Here is a 13,727-nt window from a genome sequence, read left to right on the forward strand (position 1 = left end):
CAGTGGCTCGGTTCCGGTCCGACTCTGTTCCGGTCCGACTCGGATCCATTTCTGCATACGTACCCTGCAACAATGAAGCCCACAATCAATGTTCTAAACTCATAAACCTACTAATTTTAACAACATAATTATATGTAGCTACTAAATTTTACTACCATCGGTGAGGGATGCTGTCAGGCTGAAGGAGTCCTATCGGGCCTTTTTAGCCTGTGGGACCCCGGAAGCAACTGATTGGTACTGGCAGTCCATGCGGCTCGGATGGTCGCTGAGGCAAAAACTTGGGCATGGGAGGAGTTTGGAAAGGCCATGGAGAATTACTTCCGCACGGCTTTGAGGCGATTCTGGTCCACCATCCAGCGTCTCGGGGGGGGGGTGGAAGCGGTACGCCACCAACACTGTTTATAGTGGGAGTGGTGTGCTGCTGACCTCAACTCGGGATGTTGTGGGTCGGTGGGCGGAATACTTTGAAGACCTCCTCAATCCCACCGGCACGTCTTCCACTGAGGAAGCGGAGCCTGGGGACTCTGGGTCGGGCCCTCCAATCTCTGGTGCTGAGGTCACTGAGGTGGTTAAAAAGCTCCTCGGTGGCAGGGCCCCAGGGGTGGATGAGATTCGCCCGGAGTTCCTTAAGGCTCTGGACGTTGTAGGGTTGTGTTGGCTTACGCGACTCTGCAATATTGCGTGGACATTGGCAGACCGGGGTGGTGGTCCCCCCATTCAAAAAGGGGGACCGTAGAGTGTGTTCCAACTACAGGGGAATCACGCTCTTAAGCCTCCCTGGTAAGGTCTATTCGGGGGTTCTGGAGAGGAGGGTCCGTCGGATAGTCGAACCTTGGATTCAGGAAGAGCAGTGCGGTTTTCGTCCTGGCCGTGGAACACTGGACCAGCTCTACACTCTCAGCAGGGTCCTAGAGGGTGTGTGGGAGTTTGCCCAACCAGTCTACATGTGCTTTGTGGACTTGGAGAAGGCGTTCGACCGCGTCCCTCGGGGAACCCTGTGGGGGATACTTTGAGAGTATGGTGTACCGGGCCCTTTGATACGGGCTGTTAGACCCCTGTATGACCGGTGTCAGAGCCTGGTCCGCATCGCCGGCAGTAAGTCGGGTTTGTTCCCAGTGAGAGTTGGACTCTGCCAAGGTTGCCCTTTGTCACCAATTCTGTTCATAACTTTTATGGACATAATTTCTAGGCGCAGCCAAGGTGTTGAGGGGATCTGTTTTGGTGGCCTTAGGATTGCGTCTCTGCTTTTTGCAGATGATGCGGTCTTATTGGCTTCATCAGATCGTGATCTACAGCTTTTGCTGGAGCGGTTCGCAGCCGAATGCGATGCGGCCGGGATGAAGATCAGTTCCTCCAAATCCAAGGCCATGGTCTTGAGCCGGAAAAGGGTAGAGTGCCCTTTCTGGGTCAGGGAGGAGGTCCTACCCTCTTCTATGGTCACGAGCTTTGGGTTGTGACCGAAAGAACGAGATCTCGGATACAAGCGGCCAAAATGAGTTTTCTCCGCAGGGTGTCTGGGCTCTCCATTAGAGATAGGGTGAGAAGCTCGATCATCCGGGAGGGACTCAGAGTAGAGCCGCTGCTTCTCCATGTCGAGAGGAGCCAATTGAGGTGGCTTGGGCATCTGTTTAGGATGCCTCCTGGACGCCTCCCTGGTGAGGTGTTCCGTACACGTCCCACCGGAAGGAGGCCCAGAGGCAGACCCAGGACACGCTGGAGGGACTATGTTTCTCGGCTGGCCTGGGAACGCCTCGGGATTCCCCCGGAAGAGCTGGCCCAAGTGGCTGGGGAGAGGGAAGTCTGGGCCTCCCTACTTAGGCTGCTACCCCCGCAACCCGACCCAGATAAGCAGAAGTGGATGAATGGATAAATTTTACTTATCAGCGCGTCCCCACTCCAAGGTCCTCGTGGGCCAGCTACCAGCTCTCAAGATTCACAGATGGGTCTGGAGGTCTGATTCTGCTTTGGTTCGGTGGGTTCCATGGGGCTCTACATCCACTGGGTGCCGAAGTCACTGTAATAAGTGCCAGACTTTTCCGATCAGATCAAAACTTTCCCTTTTGTATTTCAGCAGAAGGAATCGGGGCTTCTGGGCGGGGCACTGTTGACTTCTGGGAAATTTCGTCCTTATGAGCAGCAATACAGTATAGGTTTATTGAGAGAAAACTACAAAATGGCAGCGCCTTTTTGAATTTTTTTTCGTGAACATTTTACTGTACAGTACAGTATCCAGTACTGTCCCAATCATGTGAGTAATATTTAAGTTGACAATCGTGTGTCCTGTACAATTTTTTTTCTTGTTAAATCTTACTTTGATAAACCACAATGGAGCAAGCCCGCGAAAGTTGAACTGCGAAGTAGCGAGGGACGACTGTAACAATAATCAAAGTGCCTGCAGAGCCCAGGAGGTTACAGTATATTAAACTGTTAGATGTGAGTAAAAATAGCTGTCAAGATGAGATTCATAATAATAAAACTGTCTTTTTTTACAATCAAATATTCACTGAACTATTATAGGCAAGATAAAAACCCAATCACTTTCTTTTAAACTTATTTGATGGCTGCTGTGTTTGCTTTCTGGCCCTCATTCTGTTTCAGATGAAGCTTTAGGAACCCAGCAGCACAGAGACTGGAACTGAAAATGTACTTTCAGTTTTTATTGTACTTGTCGACCAAATTAAAGTTCATAACGGTGTCTTATCTTTATAGATTGATAAAAAGATTAGATTAGCAGTTTAATCTGTTGGGCTTTGATATGAACTGGCTAATTTAGTCAAATGCCTGAAGTTGACCTCATAATGTGAAATATAGGAGCTGCTCTGGAGAAATCCCAAACATGTAATCAAAGGAGCTTTTATTGGGTGAAACGACAAAAAAAAAAAACGCGTTGGAGAAAAGGCAGGAATGTGAGGCGTGGCAACAGCAGTTTGGAAATAAAAACATATCCTCGGGCATATATATCTTTCAGTATCGGCAGGTCTGTGTTTATGATTCTACAATGAAGTTTGACATCTGAATACAGAGCAATGTGTCAAATAAATGTCTTCTGTGGTGACATCTATTGCTTCCATACTTTTATGCAAAATATATTTTACAACACTGAAAGCCATTTTTGTATTTTAAGAACATGAGCTTTAATGCCTACTATTTCTACATTATTCCTTCACTTGTCCAGTTTTCCAACTTATCAGGGCAACACTGTTCGCCGAAAAGAAAAGAAAAGAAAAGCTCACATTTTGGTTAGGAGACGAGTTAAGAACATGCTAATGTTCAAAGGAAAAGTTTGAAAGACCTCCAAGCCTGCAACAAATTTTTCAGAGAATAAAACAAAGTTTGACTTCTTGGAACAAAATTTACAGAATTAAGGTGTGGCTCAAGACTTTTCCACTGCTCTGCACCTCACATGCATCGGCTGAAGCACGCGAGAGTGGAAACTGTGGGACTGTTTCTGTTCTCTTAACAAAACAGAACAGAAAACCTTCTCAGGAGTTCAAATCTAATCTGTCAACAAGAGCATCAGAATGATGGCTGTTTTAATATATTTTTAATATATAAAAGATAGTGTTCAGAGGAGTTCATGTCTTATAAATTGATCTGGCTGGGAATGAGTCAGCCGTGATGTAGATTTTATACAAAATAATTAATGGTCATTTTAGTTTCAAACATAATTCTTGGGCCTTTGTTAGGTTTTCCTAGAAAGAAAAGCTGTAGTTCCTTGAACTCATTCTTGAGCAACAACACACCTGGATTCAACATTTTCAGGTCTTGTGGTGACAAGTTGGCTGTTGCTATCTTTTATATCCATCAACACCAGGGGAGAGCTCTGAGATCTCCTTGAAATAAAGAGTCTCTGTGTTCTGCGTGCACTTTTGTTATAATGTTTGTGTAGTTTAAACAATCGTACAGTACACAATGTAGCACTTGATGATGAGAAAAGTCAGATCTGTGGCAAATCTGTGGATTTGCTGGTTATTCTGGGAGATTTTAACCACTGCAATCGTCTGGAAAAAAAAAATCCCTAAACTGCATCAGTTTGTGACCTTCCCCACCAGGGGAAATAAATTACTGGATCACTGCTACAGCAACATCAGGGATGCCTTCTCAGCTGAACCAAAGCTTTACTTTGCCTGGTGACTTGGTCAGATTTACCAATCCAGCTTAAACCAATTTACATCATAAGGCTCAAGACACAGTCAAGACCGTTAACACCTGGACTGATGGTGCACAAGCTTGCAGGGCTGCTTGGGGGCCACAGATTGGAGCACCTTCAAAGAGGCTGCAAACAATATCCTTGAATATGCAGAGACTGAGTGACGATATAAGCTGGTGTATGTCCATGTGTGCCCCTCCCAGCACTGTGTGAATGTTCCCCAACAAAAACCCTGGTTTAAATGGGAGGTGAAACAGAAAATCAGGAAGCAGAGGGAGGCCTTCAAGTCAAGAGATCAAGTGGAGTATCCATGTCCATGTAGTAGTCCATCAGAGCAACAAAAAGGGCTCACTGAGAAAAGCTTGAAGGCTACTACCTGAACCAAAACACACACAGCGTTTGGCAGGGAATTCAATCCGTCACAAGCTATAGGAGAACCACGACAACCACAGATCCCTGAGATGTCACCCTTCCAGACAATCTTAACACCTTCTTTACCAGGTTTGACAGGTTGAACACAGACACACCCTCAAGGGGGCCCCCTGTGACCCTGTGTATTCTGCCTTCTAGGTGACACACACACAGGTCCTGAAAGCTCTGAAGACGTTGAACCTCCAGAGTTCTGAAGGCCTGTGGTGAACAACTAGCTGGAGTACATGCTGACATCTTCAACCTGTCATTGTCCCAGGCAGTAGTCCCTTGTATTTTCAAATCCAGCATCATCATACCAGTTCCCAAAAGTCCAGACACATTCACCCTTAACATCTGGTTCTTAAGCACAACTGCAAAGTCCCAGATAATGCCGAACCCTCCAGTTTGCCTTCTGCCCTAATTGCTCGTTGGATGATGTGATAGCAATAACCATACACCACACCTTGCAACACTTAGAAAGCAGCAAAACTTATGATGCCTGGATGCTCTTCCTGAACTACAGTTTGGCTTTCAATACCATCCGCCTGGGCAAAACAGTAGAGATGCTGACAGACCTTGGCATCTCGACTCCTACCTGTAACTGGATCATGAATTCAAAAAGCATTCAATACAAAAACAACTGGACTTTATTTGTAACAGAAGATGTTTCGCTCCTCATCCGAGGAGCTTTCTCAATTCAAAGAGCAGAGAGTGAGAGATTCAGGTTATAAGGCTGAGTGAGATAAGACACACACACATATGTAGATTGGCAATTCACACCTAAACACCTTAACAGTGAGTCTTTTGTTCCTCTAATTCACAGACGAGGCCCCTCTGTTTCCATCAGGTGTGAAAACCGGCTGGGAATCTGTTTTAAAGTTGCATTATATGTTTTTGAAAGTGGAAATCTGAGGCCTCCTCCTCTGTTAAGAGACGGCTTTTCTCTTTTTACATAAATTGCTTCCTTCACCCCCCTCTCAAACCATCTGTGTTCTCAGTCCAAAATGTGCATGGGCTTCCTGACAGCTAGACCACAGGAGGTGAGAATGGGAGGACGGGTATCTGAACTCAGTCAGCACAGGATCCCTGCAAGACTGTTGCCTCAACCCCAAACTCTTCACCCTGTACAAAGACTTAGGACTGTCTCCCCTCCCAGCACAACACCATTGTTATTAAATATGCTGGCAACACCACTATGGAGCTCATCCAGGAGGGGAACCAGTCAGGGTACAGGAGTCTGGTAGACAACTTTATAACATATGGAAAGAAGAACGACCTCATCCTCTACAGATGAGACAAAATAAATCATATTGGACCTCAGGAAGAACCCTCCCCAACTATAGCCTCTCATCATTAAAGGGACTGAGATTGGGAGGGCTGACAGCCATAGATTCTTGGGACTGCAGGTTACATCGGACCTGAGCTGGTCTCTCAACACCACAGCTACAGTGGAAAAAGCCCAGCAAAGGCTTTACTTCATTAGGATGCTCAGGAAAGTGCGTCTGCACCAGGACACTCTCATCCAGGCATAAAGAGGACTGATAGAGAGCGTCCTAACCACAGGCATCACTGTCTGGTATGGGAACACTACACAAGCAGAAAGGAAGGCACTGCAAAGAGTCATAAAGACTGGGGGAGGATCACAGGGACCAAACTTCCTTCCATGGACTTGATGTATGTACAGCGCTGTTGAAGAAGAGCAGATGGAATCATGAAGGACACTTCATCCAGCTCACTCTTTTATCAGACACAAAGAACGGTGGTATAACCTGAGATACAGTAGAGCAGACGACATCATCACCCTTGGTACAAGGTGTTTTAATAGTTTTTTCCCTACCACAGTCAGACTGATTGCAAAACAAAACTACTGATCCCTGAATAACCCACTTTACCTAACTTCACTGGTCATGTGACATGGGAAGGTGTAGATGTTGCCTGCTTTCTGTAAAGTGTAGATATAAATAATTTTATTCTTATTTTGGTATGGTATGATATGGTATAAAGTTTATTAATTTAAAAAAATACAAAACAATTCCATAACAATATAAAAAAAATACAAGAGATTTAAAATGAAAGGCAGCAGAAAGAAGAAAAATATCTTATTATATCTGCCCCTTTTTTCAAACAATTAGTTCAAGTAACAGAACAAAATGAATAACTCTTTTTAATTTTTCAAATTCTAATACAAAAAACATACTAAGCTACTTCATATATATTTTTTTAACAATCCAGCTTTGATCTTTTTCTTAAATGTACACATTGACTTGGCATTTTTAACATCACTCTCTTAACCAATATCTCTATCCCCTTAAGATTATAACAACTTTGTCTTTTAACAAAATTTCTTTGGATATTTAATGGTAATGTGTTATTTTGAGCCCTATACATAACTGATAAAATACTATAATCTACCAAATCATGGAACTTCAATAACTTCAGTTGATAAAATAATGTGCTTGATGGGTGACTATAATGCTTTCTGGTGATAATTCTTATCGCTCTTTTCTGTAAAATAAAAATAGGTTTTGCAAATGTTTTACACATTTTTATTTTATTTATTTAGTGTTGATTGTTTTAACTATGACTGACTGCACAATAATTCCAATAGGTCTGGATTGTTGGTCTGTGCACAAATGACAAATAAAGAACTTTGTACCTTGTACCTTTTTGTAAAAGTTGGTGTGATCGAGAGTTCATCCTGCTGCTGGAAGAATCGGAATCCAGCCAGTAAATTGTTTTACAGCAGCGTGTGTTTGAACTGTGCGACTCAAACGGTTTCACTGTAATTATTCCACAGAGGTCTTCCTGATGGAGTGGAGACAGACATCATCGCAACCATTAAGAAAACATTCAACTTCAGCCAGAGCGATGCCATCCATCTATTTCAGGCTCTGATGGAGTGCATGAAGAGCAAAGAACTGGTAAACCTCTGCAGATTATTATTTTTCCATTATGAATGATGGCACGTTCTCATTTTAGAAGCAGTGCTGCAGTAAAATCAGGTTAGCAGGGTTCATGTGTAGCTTAGGAAAAATATGGAGTTTAGGGGTGATTCACAGTTTTCAATATTTTCACAAGCTTACAAACCATACGCTGCGGGGAGGAGGTCAAGGACTGGTGTACGCTTTCCAAAGGACATGTTGAATGTTTTTTGTTGTTGTGATACATAACATGATACGTTTTTAACTTTTGGGCATTTTTTATGATGCGCAACCATGGCAACAAGGCAGTTTTTTTTTTACAACCAGAAGCAGCTGATTAACATCTCAAAAGCTCAAATATCTCAACTACAACCTCAAATCCCAAATGAGTTGAAAATGAGGTGCCGTGGATGAATTCCCATCAACCTGGCGGCGGTGCTTGAGTACCTGACCACCAAGATCATAGAGCTGGTGGGAAACTCTGCTTGTGACAACCGAGACCGGGATCATCCCCTGGCACTTTCAACCGTTTGTCCGTGGCGACGAGGAGCTCGGCAGACTGCTGGGAGGAGTGACCATCGCTCAGGGAGAAATTCTGCCCAGCATTCGGGCAGTCCTGCTGCCCAGGAGGACCGAGAGGCCCGCTGAATTTGACAGCAAGCTGGATCTGGGTGGACAGATCGGTATCTATGGCCAGATTCTTCAGATTCACTGCAGGAGGTCTTTCCTGCCCACAGCTATCAGCATCTAACAACTCTTGAATGAAACCAGGATGATTAGCTACAACCTCTGGGATTAATAAAGTATTTTTGAATTGAATTGAATTGAATTTGGCCCGTGGCTTTTGAGTTTGACATGTAAATAGAGTTTAAGAAGAAAAGCAAATTCTGGTGCAAATTCCAGCTTGCGTTTCATACCTTTTCCTTCTCCACTGTTGAATTATTCCCTTCTTGGTCTGAAAACCTTTGAATGACAACTTCAGCTGACACTGACAAAAGAACCAAAGAATTACAGTGATCAAATCTAATCGCCAAATGATGGCCAAACACTCACAGCAGCAGAAATATAAACTGGTGCCCTCGTCAAACAACCTGAACTGTCTGTGGGAACCTGAATAAAAAGCGCTCTCCTGTTTCTTGTCAAACAGATCACCGTGTTTCACATCAGCTCCGAGGAACACCAGGACATTGATGTAGCCATTCTGAGAGCCTTGCTCCAAGGTTTGTGTTCATCTCTTCTAAACACTTTTATGTCCTCCTAACCCTTTTAAGCAAAGAAAATAAGAGCTCAAATAGCACAAATTAGATTTAGTCTATTCGTAAGCTACACTTGCTGGTATTTGGAGGTTAGGATTTCCAGTTCTTCAATGTTTTCTTTCAGATATAGATATGCTTTGAGAACACAACTCCCCTTGTGTGCCCTTTTCTTTCTGCTCTTGAGGTCATGTTGCTCACATTCACATGAAGTCCTTATTTCAACAGACACTGAGCCTCGTGTCTCAGACCTAACCTCTTGACTCACACTTTTAGAGAAACAAATCCTCTAAGTTAGATTGTCTTGTTCAAATTATAAATGAAGGAAACAATGCCCACTTAATTTTTTTTTCTATAGCTGCTTTATTTCAACGCTTGCTTTAAAGAGGAAAAAGCAGCCGTCGTCACATTTTTACAACTTGCTCATCCTCATTCCACTTGTTCACAGACAAAACTAGGTATTTCAAATGATCGATGGTTCTAAGAAGCCAGTTCAGACACTCAGAAAGAACAAAGCCCCCGGCCTGTTCCGGATGTACCCACTCAGGCACGTTTTTATGCCTGCGACGCTGTCACATTGGTGCAAAACAGCTTGTTCTCAAATAGATCCCAGTGTACAAAAAACTGAAGTCTGGAAAAATGATCCACTTAAATAAAATGTAAACAGAATTGTAATGTTGAGATGTTAGAAGGGTTGGTGCTGCCAGTATAAAGCATAAAAACACCTCCAATGCATGTTTGTACTGTTTGGTTTAAGCATCCAAATGTCATATAAACATCAGTTCTCTAATGCACTAACAAGAAAAGTTTGGTTGATAGGATTTCACTTGTCAGTGAATGTGTTTGCATGCTTTTGACACACTGCTGTACCTCTGTACTTCAGGAACAAATGCATCTGCCTTCGATCAGCTGGTCCTGACTTTGGCCTGGGATCGTGTAGACATTGCCAAGAATCATGTGTTTGTGTACGGGCAGCAGCTTGTGGTGCGTACACCTATCTGTGTTTGTGAATGAGTGAGTGTGAGAACCACGCACGACTCCAGGGACGGCTGCTTAACTCGTCATCAGCTGAAAACCTTTAGACCCACCCAGAACAACTTCAGTCTCCCTTTGGCCACAGTTTGAAATACGAAGAGTCCGAGGTTTGGCCTCGGGCAAGCTGCCATGAACCGCTCGTCTTGACTGCAACATGACCCCTCTTACATTTGTCCTCATAAGCAGCCTGCGTTTATTTTCATACTGGAGGACTGCACGAGTGGATGATTTTTGTGTGCGTTTCAGTTGGCAGTATTTGTGGTCTTTTTCATCACGTTTGTCTCATAAACAATTTGCCATTAATTAACCTTCCATGATTGTTTGGTATTTTTTGTGTGCGTGTTTAGGTGAGCTCTCTGGAGCAAGCGATGCTGGATGCTCTGGTCATGGACAGGGTAGACTTTGTAAAGCTGCTCATAGAAAACGGCGTCAGCATGCACCGTTTTCTGACAATCAGTCGTCTGGAGGAGCTGTACAACACGGTAACAACACGCACCAGCTACTGTATGGGGCTGTGAAGAAATTAGTTTTATTTATTTCTTTTGTTATACTTTTGTTCCAGAAACATCCGCCCAACAACCCAACTCTCCTCCACCTGGTTAGAGATGTTAAGCAGGTAGCCGATCCGATTCGTACTCGTGTAAAGGATAACTTCGGCTGATGTGAGCTCGAATCTTCTAAATGTTTGGCGTTTGTGTGTTGCAGAGTAATCTTCCTCCAAACTATAAACTCACTTTGATCGATGTAGGTCTGGTCATTGAGTACCTGATGGGTGGGACTTACAGGTGCAACTACACAAGGAAACGCTTCAGAATCATTTACAACAATCTCCATGGCAACAACAGGGTGAGTGGGGAGGAATGGCTGATTCTGGTGCTAAAACGATCTCCAAAGTACGAGAAGTTATTTTGTTTCGTTGAGTTTGATCAATTATCGATAATTATTAATAACTGTAGCAATAAATTAAAATGTGGACCTACTGTTAGGTCTTCTGTGATCTGTATTTAAAGTCAGTGGAAGTTGATTTTGTGAATCTGAAAATGGTTATATGTTCTGCATAGAGGTCTGGGCGTCACATGGCAGGGCCTGGCTCTCATCTGAGGAAAAGTCACGAGACGTTTACCATGCAGGCTGATAAGAAGGAGAAGACGAGGCACAATCACTTCATCAAGACTGCACAGCCGTACAAACCCAAGGTCAACTCCCGCTGTTCAACAAAAACCCACAAGACCTCGTTTAAACTGAAGATATCTTTCTGCATATAAGAAGCCGGTGTTTAAGAAGAAAGGCTCCCCGTCTTACCTTTCTGTTCTACTTTTTTATTTCTTAGCTGGAGAATGCTTCTGACCAGAACAAGAAGAAAAGCAAAGAGGAGATCGTGGATATCGATGACCCAGAGACTCGCCGTTTCCCCTACCCTTTCAACGAGCTCTTGGTGTGGGCAGTGCTGATGAAGAGGCAGAAAATGTCTCTGTTCTTCTGGCAGCACGGAGAGGAGAACATGGCGAAGGCGCTGGTGGCCTGTAAACTCTGCCGCTCCTTGAGCTACGAGGCCAAGAAGAGCGACGTGGTGGACGACACCTCCGAGGAGCTCAAAGAGCACTCAAAGTGAGTTTATTTCCTGTAGCTTTAGAAAACGATCTGCGTTTTGATAAAATATCAACTAACGCTGCTGGTGTGATGTGTGTCAGTGAGTTTGGAACGTTAGCACTGGACCTTCTGGAGCAGTCCTTCAGGCAAGATGAAACCATGGCCATGAAGCTCCTCACCTATGAGCTAAAGAATTGGAGCAACTCCACCTGTTTGAAGTTGTCCGTCTCTTCTCACCTGCGGTCCTTCGTGGCTCACACCTGCACACAGATGCTGCTGTCGGACATGTGGATGGGACGGCTGAACATGCGCAAGAACTCCTGGTACAAGGTTCATACTCCATCTAGACTTTACTTTTGGTCGCACACAGTAAACTAGGGTCATTTTAGTCAGAGAATCAGCGTTGATGTTTTACCGTTTAAAGATTGTGAAAACAATTTCAAGGATCCAGGAAGAATTTCTTGATACTTCATAGCAGGGGTTGGACTTTTTGGGCATGTCATATTTTTGTTTGATTCTGAATCAGAGAGCTGCGATGTGATTAGAAAACAATTATTGATGCATTTTAAGTTTCTTGAAAATTAAATGACATGGGCTCATTTTACATAAACCCTGATCTACGTATATATTAGTATGCCTAAAAAGAGTGTGAAATAATGTACAAAAAATAAAACTATTAGTTACAGGCTGCTGACTCACAATTAGTATAGATAATATCTTCATAACTTCTCAGCCTCATGTTTGTCCCTGAACATTCATACGCAAATCATACATTTCACAGTCATTATTAAAGACAGTCATGTTCTGATAATTTCAACCAATATTTACAGACATAAAAGGAGTTTTCCATTGTCCACTCTCACCATGACTCCGTTCCACTTGACTCAGGTCTACACAGTCAGGGTGGTTTTCAATATACAGTAGTCCCTCGATTATTGCGGGGGTTACGTTGCACACACCACCGTGATAGGTGAAAAACCGCCAAGTAGTAACGCTATATTTATTTTAGTATTTAAATATATTTTAAGGCTTTATAAACTCTTCCCACACTCTTGCAATGTTCTAAACTCTTAAACCTACGTCATTTTAACAGCATACGTATATGTACTGTACAGTACTGCAAAATTTATATGGGTACTCACCAGCTTTGCAGAACAGCAGCTCGGTTCGGGTTCAGCAGACCTACCCTGCAGCGACGAAGCCCACCGCCCCATCCAGGTTCATGTGCATGTGAATAATTGAGCTTCAGGAAGCTTCAGGATTATTTGTCATTCCTGCCAGTTCTGTGAGCATTAATGGTTAGCGTAGTGTTTTGCGTTGCAAAATTTTTCCTTCATTTTGGTAGAAAGCAGCGGCCAGAAGCACTGTTTTCTTCTGGGTAGTGTAGTTCTTTTGACTGGCGTTGCAGTATAGGTTTATTTAAAGAAAACTACAAAATGGCAGCACCTGTCCGAAATATTTTTTATTTAACTTTTTATCCCGTACCGTCCCAGTCGTGAGTAATATTAAAATTGACAATCGTGTGTCGTGTACAATCTTGCGTTGAAAAACCATGAAAGTGCGAGTCCGCAAAAGTAGAACCACGAAGTAGCAAGGAATTACTGTAACTTGAATTCCACCTCAATGTGGGGGGACGGCTCAAATCTTCTACAGCGTTATTTTTCTTTCATCGCAAGCAACACAGCAACTGGCAAATAAGTGAAATATGGTCAAAAATCACTTTTCATTCACAGTGTCCAAAAATCCCCACGGCAGAGTCAAGGCCACCTTCCCTCTTCCCTAAACTGAGTCCATTTGGTTTAGCTTCTTCTGAATTCTGTCGTCAGCCTCAAAGTCCCATGGTGATGGTTAAATTGTTGCCATTATTATAGAATTTAAACATTTACCTCCCATTCCATCTCAACAGTTCAAATGTAGTGAAAGATGATGATGCAAACCGTTTGTGTTTGTTGGGGTGTCTAAAGAAAATACTTTGCCATTGCATTTGTAGTTAACTTTAGTTGTGTTGTGATTATTTTTGGCTCTACCAAAGCAGAGAAAAATCTGTTAAACCTGGAAAAATACTACATTACTACAGAAATGTTTAACAGTGTATGTTGTGAGAACTTTCAGCAAACATTGCAGCAGCCACCCACATGAGTGTGTGTGTTCCTTCAGGTGATTCTGAGTATCTTGGTGCCTCCTGCCATCCTGCTGTTGGAGTATAAATCTAAAGCTGAGATGGCTCACATCCCTCAGAGTCAAGATGATCACCAGATGACCATGGAGGACAGCGAGCACAACTTTCAGAACATAGCAGACGACATCCCGATGGTAAAGATTTACTCCGTCTCTGTGGCTGACTGAAGCCCGGGTCGCCAGCATTAT

The 13,727-nt window shown here is 43.4% G+C and overlaps 1 protein-coding gene across 1 annotated transcript in view; it reads left to right on the forward strand.

Annotated features, from left to right (window-relative positions):
- Positions 1–13,727, forward strand: part of trpm7 (transient receptor potential cation channel, subfamily M, member 7) — a 62,872-nt gene that overhangs the window by 17,670 nt on the left and 31,475 nt on the right. The window contains exons 9-18 of the mRNA XM_037690791.1: positions 7,359–7,482; positions 8,630–8,702; positions 9,619–9,719; positions 10,118–10,252; positions 10,333–10,386; positions 10,476–10,616; positions 10,832–10,966; positions 11,101–11,378; positions 11,462–11,690; positions 13,518–13,673. Of these exons, the coding sequence (XP_037546719.1) occupies positions 7,359–7,482; positions 8,630–8,702; positions 9,619–9,719; positions 10,118–10,252; positions 10,333–10,386; positions 10,476–10,616; positions 10,832–10,966; positions 11,101–11,378; positions 11,462–11,690; positions 13,518–13,673 (1,426 nt within the window). The remainder of the gene's footprint in view (positions 1–7,358; positions 7,483–8,629; positions 8,703–9,618; positions 9,720–10,117; positions 10,253–10,332; positions 10,387–10,475; positions 10,617–10,831; positions 10,967–11,100; positions 11,379–11,461; positions 11,691–13,517; positions 13,674–13,727) is intronic.

Source organism: Nematolebias whitei, chromosome 2, assembly GCF_014905685.2.
Source record: "Nematolebias whitei isolate Nwh7 chromosome 2, NemWhi1, whole genome shotgun sequence".
Taxonomy (NCBI): Eukaryota; Metazoa; Chordata; class Actinopteri; order Cyprinodontiformes; family Rivulidae; genus Nematolebias; species Nematolebias whitei.